The sequence below is a fragment of the Passer montanus genome, unplaced genomic scaffold (assembly GCF_014805655.1).
Source record: "Passer montanus isolate IOZ18808 unplaced genomic scaffold, ASM1480565v1 scaffold209, whole genome shotgun sequence".
Classification (NCBI taxonomy): domain Eukaryota; kingdom Metazoa; phylum Chordata; class Aves; order Passeriformes; family Passeridae; genus Passer; species Passer montanus.
In genome coordinates, this window is record NW_024366692.1 from 398,725 (window position 1) to 406,483 (window position 7,759).

The window sequence follows — 7,759 nt, forward strand, 5'->3', positions numbered from 1 at the left end:
ATATGCCCAGGTGGGCACGGGGCACGGCCGGGGGGCACGGGGACACCCCCGGGCGGGCACGGCACCCCGAGGCGGGTGTGCCAGCGCCTGCAGCCCTGTCCCCGTGCCAGGCTGTCACCATCATCACCTACAAGGAGCCCGAGAACCCCGAGTACCGGCCCTTCGTGCAGCGGCTCAAGGAGGAGGCGCGGCAGCACTTCAACTTCTCCATCCAGGACGGCCTGGTGGGACACGGGGACACCGGGACATGGGGACACTGGGGACACCGGGGACACAGGAGCAGCTGGGGGGCACGGGGTGGAGCTGGGACAGCGGGGACACGGCACCGAGCTGGAGCTGCCGGGGGAGGCGGGGTGGCTGCGGGGACGGGGACGCCGGCTGGGCCCTGTCCCCGAGCTGTCCCCGAGCTGTCGCCGTGTCCCCAGATGAATTTCATCGCCGCCGCCTTCCACGACGGGGTGCTGCTCTACGCCCAGGCCCTGAACGAGACGCTGGAGCGCGGTGGCTCCGTCAGCGACGCCTCGGCCATCACCCGCCAGATGTGGAACCGCACCTTCTACGGTGAGAGCCGGCCCCGGTGTCCCCGAGCTGTCCTGATCTGTCCTGAGCTGTCCCCGAGCTGTCCCGAGCTGTCCCGAGCTGTCCCCGAGCTGTCCCCGAGTGTCCCCAAGCTGTTCCCAAGCTGTCCTGAGTTGTCCCCATCTCCACCTCGCCCCACCCCATCCCATCCCCGTCCCCAGCCCCACTCCCAGGGTGACACTTGGGGACCGCAGCCCCCTCCCCGTGCCCGGAGGGTCCCCCAGCCCCCTCCCCGTGCCCGGAGGGTCCCCCAGCCCCTCGCCCTCCCCGCCCAGGTGTCACCGGCTTCCTGAAGATCGACGAGCAGGGCGACCGCGAGAGCGACTACTCCCTGTGGGACATGGACCCCGAGCAGGGGAACTTCCAGGTGAGCCCGGGACTGGGGCCGGCCGGGCTCGGGGGGCGCTCCGGGGGCTTCCCCCCACCCATTCCTCGCTCTCCCGCCCACCCCAAAGATCGTGGCCAACTACAACGGCACCACCAAGAAGATCCAGATGGTGCCGGGCCGGGACATCCACTGGCCGGGCAACGCCGTCCCGCCCGACGTCCCTCCCTGCGGCTTCGACGGCACCGACCCCCAGTGCCGCAAAGGTGAGGGGTGGGGGGCGAGCCGCGAGACCCCCGCCCGCCCCCAGGGCCCTGACCGCCCGCTCGTGTCCCCCCAGCCTCGCTGTCCACGCTGGAGGTGCTGTCGCTCGTGGTCAGCCTGATCCTCATGGCCCTCACCGTCACCTCCTTCTTCATCTGCAGGTGGGCAGAGGGCGGGGGGCGCGGGGCGGGGCGGGGGGCGCGGGCCGGGGTCTCACCGGCCCCCCCCGGGCTGCAGGAAGCTGCAGCTGGAGAAGGAGCTGGCGGCCGAGCTGTGGCGGGTGCGCTGGGAGGACGTGCAGATGAGCAGCCTGGAGAAACACCTGCGGAGCGCCGGCAGCAAGCTCACGCTGTCCCTGGTGGGCACCGGGGGCACCGGGGCACCGGGGGGAGCGGGGCCGGGGTCACCCCGGGGCCCCTCTTGGGGTCAGAGATTGGGGTCAGGACTGGGGGGACAGAGGTTGCCCCAAATCCCTGCTCAGGGAATGGGAAGGGGGGTCACCCCATAGCTCAGGGATTGGGAAATGGGGTCGCCCCAAAGCTCAGGGACAGGGGATCCTGGGGACCGGGCTCATCCCGCAGCCCCCCTGAGGTGTCGGGGTGGGATTTTGGGGTGCCCGGGCTCACCCCACCCCTGGCACCCCCCGGGGCCTCGGGGCGGGATTTTGGGGTGCCCGGGCTCACCCCACAGCCCCCCCGGGGTGTCGGGGCGGGATTTTGGGGTGCCCGGGCTCACCCCACCCCTGGCACAGCGTGGCTCCAACTACGGCTCGCTGATGACGGCCGAGGGGCAGTTCCAGGTGTACGCCAAGACCGCCTACTACAAGGTAGGGGGGTCGGGGGGGCAGGGGGGACCCCCCAGCTCCGCCGGGTCCCCCCCGCCGTGTCCCCACCCCTCCGTGTCCCCCCCAGGGTAACCTGGTGGCCGTGAAGCACCTGAACCGCAAACGCATCGAGCTGACGCGCAAGGTCCTGTTCGAGCTCAAGCACGTACGTGGGGGACCCGGGGGGGACCCGGGGGTGGCCCGGGGGTGGCCCGGGGGTGGCCCGGGCCGGGGGGGACACGGCGGGACCCCCGCCCACCCCCCGCTGCCCCCGGCAGATGCGGGACGTGCAGAACGAGCACCTGACGCGCTTCATCGGCGCCTGCACCGACCCGCCCAACATCTGCATCCTGACCGAGTACTGCCCGCGGGGCAGCCTCCAGGTACGGCCGGGACCCTCCGGGGGGCACCGGGACCCTCCCGGGGGGCACCGGGACCCTCCCGGGGCAGCGGGACCCGGCCCGGGCCGCCCCTCACCCCCCGTGTCCCCAGGACATCCTGGAGAACGAGAGCATCACGCTGGACTGGATGTTCCGCTACTCCCTCACCAACGACATCGTCAAGGTACGGGCGATGTTCCCGGGGGTCACCACCCTGGGGGGGTCCCCATCCCATAGGAATCCTCCATCCCATAGGAATCTTCCATCCCATAGGAATCCCACATCCCACAGGGGCCCCATCCCATAGGAATCCTCCATCCCATAGGAATCCCACATCCCACAGGGGTCCCCATCCCATAGAAATCCCCAGTCCCACAGCTCTCCCCCACCCCACACATCACCGGGGTCCGGCCGTGTCCGAGCCCTCTGTGCCCTCCAGGGGATGCAGTTCCTGCACAACGGGGTCATCGTGTCCCACGGGAACCTCAAGTCCTCCAACTGCGTGGTGGACTCGCGCTTCGTGCTGAAGATCACGGACTACGGCCTGGAGAGCTTCCGCGTGGCGCCCGACGGCGACGACACCCACGCGCTCTTCGCCAGTGAGACCCCCCCGCGTCCCCCCCGGGCCCCCCGGGCGTCCCCCGAGTGTCCCCCGGCCTGACCGGGTCCCCGGTGCCGCAGAGAAGCTGTGGACGGCGCCGGAGCTGCTGCGCATGGAGGAGCCGCCGGCGCGGGGCACGCAGAAGGGCGACGTCTACAGCTTTGGCATCATCCTGCAGGAGATCGCGCTGCGCAGCGGCGTCTTCTACGTGGAGGGCATGGACCTCAGCCCCAAAGGTCAGCGGGGACACGGCAGGGGGTGGCTGGAGCGGTTGGTGGGGTCCGGAGGTGTGGATGGGTGGTTGGAACCGTTGCGTTCTTGGATGATCCATTGATCCATTCTTGGATGATCCATTGATCCTTTCTTGGATGATCCATGGATCCATTCTGGGATGATCCATTGATCCATTCTGGGATGTGTTGGTGGGTGGTTGGAACCATTGATGGTTCTTGGATGATCCATTGATCCTTTCTTGAATGATCCATTGATCCATTCTTGGATGTGTTCATGGGTGGTTGGAACCATTGATGGGTTCTCAGAGCTGGTGATGGATGATTGGACATGGTGATGAGTTTTTGGACCAGGTGATGGTTCCTGAACCTTCTGGTGACTTCCTGCACCCACTGATGGGTTGTTGGACTCATCAATGGATAGTTGGACCTGTTGAGGGGTTTTTGGACCTTCTGATGAGTTACTGAACTGGCCATTGGGTTTTTGGACACAATGATGGGTTTTTGGACCCTTTGGTGGGTTCTTGGAAGTGCTGAGGAGTTACTGGACTGGCCAATGGGTTTTTAGACCAAAAAAGATGGGTTTTTGGACACACAGATGGGTTTTTGGACCCATTGATGGGTTCTTGGACCTTCTGATGAGTTACTGGACTGGCCAATGGGTGTTGGGACCCACGGATGGGTTCCTGGACCCACGGATGGGTTCCTGGACCCCCGGCGAGTCCTCGTGGGTGACGGGTGCCGGTCCCGCAGAGATCATCGAGCGGGTGAAGAGCGGGGAGCGGCCGAGCTTCCGGCCCTCGGCCAACGTCGGCTGCCACCTGGAGGAGCTGGGGCAGCTGATGCAGCACTGCTGGGCCGAGGACGTCCTGGAGCGCCCCGACTTCAACCAGATCAAGGTCCAGCTCCGCAAGTTCAACAGGTGCCGCCATGGACCCCGACCCGCGGGCCGGGGGGACCCCCAGAAAGGGTCCCTGGGTGAGGGGTGGCCTCCAGAGAGGGTCCCTGAGTGGGGGGTGACCCCAAGGAAGGGTCCCCAGGTGAGGGGTGACCTCCAGAGAGGATCTTGGGGTGGGAGGTGACTCCCAGAAAGGATCTCCAGGTGTGTGGTGACCCTCAGGGAGGGTCTTCAGGTGGGAGGTGACCCCCAAAAAGGGTTCATGGGTAGGAGGTGACCACTGAAAAGGGTCCATGGGTGGGAGATGACCCCAGGGAGGTTTCCCAGGCAGGAGGTGACCCCCGGAAAGGGTCTGTGGGTGGGAGGTGACCCCCAAACAGGTCCATGGGTGGGAGGTGACCCCCCAAAAGGGTCTGTGGGTGGGAAGTGACCCATGAAAAGAGCCCTTGGGTGGGAGGTGACCCCTGAAAAGGGTCCCCGGGTGGGAGGTAACCCCCAAAAAGCGTCCTTGAGTGAGAGATGACCCCGTTCCCGCAGGGAGAGCAGCACCAACATCCTGGACAACCTCCTGTCCCGCATGGAGCAATACGCCAACAACCTGGAGGAGCTGGTGGAGGAGCGCACCCAGGCCTACCTGGAGGAGAAGCGCAAGGCCGAGGCTCTGCTCTACCAGATCCTGCCCCAGTGAGCTCCGGGAGGGTCCTGGGGGGCACCTGGGGGCCGTGCCCGCCCTGACCCCCCCGCTGTCCCCCAGCTCGGTGGCAGAGCAGCTCAAGCGGGGGGAGACGGTGCAGGCGGAGGCATTCGACAGCGTCACCATCTACTTCAGCGACATCGTGGGCTTCACGGCGCTGTCGGCGCAGAGCACGCCCATGCAGGTGGTGACGCTGCTCAACGACCTCTACACCTGCTTCGACGCCATCATCGACAACTTCGATGTCTACAAGGTGAGGGGGACACCTCGGGGACACCTTGGGGAAACCTTGGGGACACCTCGGGGACATTGAGGGATGTGCTGGAGGTGCTGGATGCTCGCGGCATGTCCCCGTAAGATCCCAGAGTCTGAAAACACCAGAAAACCCGAGTCAGGGAATCCCAGAATCACAAAATCCCAGAATCACAAAATCCCCGAAGTGCAAAATCCCAGAAGCAGGGAATCCCAGAAGCAGGGAATTACAGAATCCCAGAGTTACAATACTCCAGATCCCAGAATCCAAGCACAATGAAATCCCCAAATATCCCAGAACCCCAATACCCCAAAATCCCAGAATTCCAGAATCCAAGCATAACGGAATCCCCAAATCCCGGAATCCCAACACACCAAAATCCCAGAATCCTAATACCCCAGAATCCCAATACCCCAGAATCCCAGAATTCCAGAATCCAAGCCCAACGGAACCCCCAAATCCCAGAATCCCAACACCCCGAAATCCCAGAATCCCAATACCCCAGAATCCCAGAATTCCAGAATCCAAGCCCAACGGAACCCCCGAATCCCAAAATCCCAGAATCCCAGGATCACTGGGGTAGGAAAATCCCCCCCAGCCCATCGAGCCCAACCTGTGCCCGTCCCGGCGCCCCCGGTGCCACCTCCCCCGGCGTCCCTCCCTTCCCGGGGCCGTTCCCGGCGGAATTCCCGGGAATTCCCGCTGTCCCGCAGGTGGAGACCATCGGCGACGCCTACATGGTGGTGTCGGGGCTGCCGGTGCGCAACGGGAAGCTGCACGCGCGGGAGGTGGCGCGGATGGCGCTGGCGCTGCTGGACGCCGTGCGCTCCTTCCGCATCCGCCACCGGCCCCAGCAGCAGCTGGAGCTGCGCATCGGCATCCACACGGGTGGGGAGGGAGTGGGAGTGGGAGTGGGATTGGGAACGGGATTGGGATTGGGATTGGGAACGGGCATCGGCATCCACACGGGTGGGGAGGGATTGGGAGTGGGATTGGGATTGGGGATGGGAACGGGATTGGGAACGGGCATCGGCATCCACACGGGTGGGGAGGGATTGGGAGTGGGATTGGGAACGGGATTGGGAACGGGATTGGGATTGGGATTGGGAACGGGATTGGGAATGGGCATCGGCATCCACACGGGTGGGGAGGGAACGGGAACGGGGATGGGAATGGGGATGGAAATGGGAACGGGAATGAGCATTGGCATCCACACGGGTGGGGAGGGAACGGGGACAGGAACGGGAAGAGAAAAGGGTCAGAGACAGGGACAGGGACGGTGGCACGCGGGGGGGGCAGTGGCCCGGGGGTGGCACAGTGGGACGGTGGCACGCGGGGGGCAGTGGCAGTGGCCCGGGGTGACAGCCCCGCTGTCCCCGCTGTCCCCAGGCCCGGTGTGCGCGGGCGTGGTGGGGCTGAAGATGCCGCGGTACTGCCTGTTCGGGGACACCGTGAACACGGCCTCGCGCATGGAGTCCAACGGGGAGGGTGAGCGGGACAGCGCGGGGACAGCGCGGGGACAGCATGGGGAAAACACGGGGACACTGAGGGACAACACGGGGACAACATGGGGATGCCCTGGGGACACCACAAGGACACTGCAGGGACACTGAGGGAACATTGTGGGGACAGCCCGGGGACACCCCGGGGACACACGGCCTCGCGCATGGAGTCCAACGGGGAGGGTGAGCGGGACAGCGCGGGGACAGCGCGGGGACAGCATGGGGAAAACACGGGGACACTGAGGGACAACACGGGGACAACATGGGGATGCCCTGGGGACACCACAAGGACACTGCGGGGACACTGAGGGAACATTGTGGGGACACCCCGGGGACACTGCAGGGACACCCCAGGGACACCCCAGGGACACCCCGGGGACACCCCGGGGACACCCCGGGGACAGCCCGGGGCGCTGACAGTGCCACCCCCAGCCCTGAAGATCCACATCTCGGGGGTCACCAAGGCCGTGCTGGAGGAATTCGGGGGCTTCGAGCTGGAGCTGCGGGGGGACGTGGAGATGAAGGTGAGGCTGAGCCCCCCAAAACCGCCCTGAGACCCCAAAACCTCCCTGAGACCCCCCAAAACTGCCCTGAGACCCCAAAACCTCCCTGAGCCCTCCAAAACTGACCTGAGACCCCAAAACCTCCCTGAGACCCCCCAAAACTGCCCTGAGACCCCAAAACTGACCTGAAACCCCCAAAACCGCCCTGAGACCCCTCCCTGCCCCCCAAACCCGGGGTACCCCCAATCCTCCCCCCAAACCTGGGGTACCACAAACCCCCCAAACCCGGGGTCCCCCCAAGCTCGGGGTCCCCCAATTCCCCCCTACACCCGGGGTCCCCCCAGTCCCGGGGTACCCCAATCCCGTCAAACCCGGGGTATCCCAAATCCTTCCCCCAAACCCAGGGCACCCCAATTCCCCCCAAATCTGGGGTACCCCAAACGCCCTAAACTCGGGGTCCCCCCAAACCCGGTCCCCCCTTCCCCCAGGGCAAGGGCAAGCTCAGGACCTACTGGCTGCTGGGGGAGCGCGGGAGCAGCACCCGGGGGTGACCCCCCCCGCACCCCAAAACCGGCACCGCGACCCCCGAACCCCCCCGGGGGGGGGCTGGGGGCCCCCCCGGATCCCCGCGACCCCCGGGGGGCTCCCCCCACACCGGGGGTCTCACTTTTGTAATAAAGCTGCTGCAAACGCACTCGGGGGGCTCC

General features: G+C 66.0%; 1 protein-coding gene across 1 annotated transcript in view; it reads left to right on the plus strand.

Moving 5' to 3' along the window:
• Window positions 1-7,745, plus strand: part of NPR1 (natriuretic peptide receptor 1) — a 14,629-nt gene extending 6,884 nt beyond the window's left edge. Inside the window, exons 9-22 of the mRNA XM_039708627.1 lie at window positions 1,406-1,526; window positions 1,920-1,994; window positions 2,080-2,157; window positions 2,270-2,374; window positions 2,484-2,555; window positions 2,811-2,970; window positions 3,053-3,208; window positions 3,956-4,124; window positions 4,638-4,784; window positions 4,855-5,047; window positions 5,761-5,935; window positions 6,437-6,535; window positions 6,982-7,073; window positions 7,541-7,745. Coding sequence (XP_039564561.1) covers window positions 1,406-1,526; window positions 1,920-1,994; window positions 2,080-2,157; window positions 2,270-2,374; window positions 2,484-2,555; window positions 2,811-2,970; window positions 3,053-3,208; window positions 3,956-4,124; window positions 4,638-4,784; window positions 4,855-5,047; window positions 5,761-5,935; window positions 6,437-6,535; window positions 6,982-7,073; window positions 7,541-7,603 — 1,705 coding nt within the window. The 3' untranslated portion in view covers window positions 7,604-7,745. The remainder of the gene's footprint in view (window positions 1-1,405; window positions 1,527-1,919; window positions 1,995-2,079; window positions 2,158-2,269; window positions 2,375-2,483; window positions 2,556-2,810; window positions 2,971-3,052; window positions 3,209-3,955; window positions 4,125-4,637; window positions 4,785-4,854; window positions 5,048-5,760; window positions 5,936-6,436; window positions 6,536-6,981; window positions 7,074-7,540) is intronic.
• Window positions 7,746-7,759: the final 14 nt, after the last annotated feature.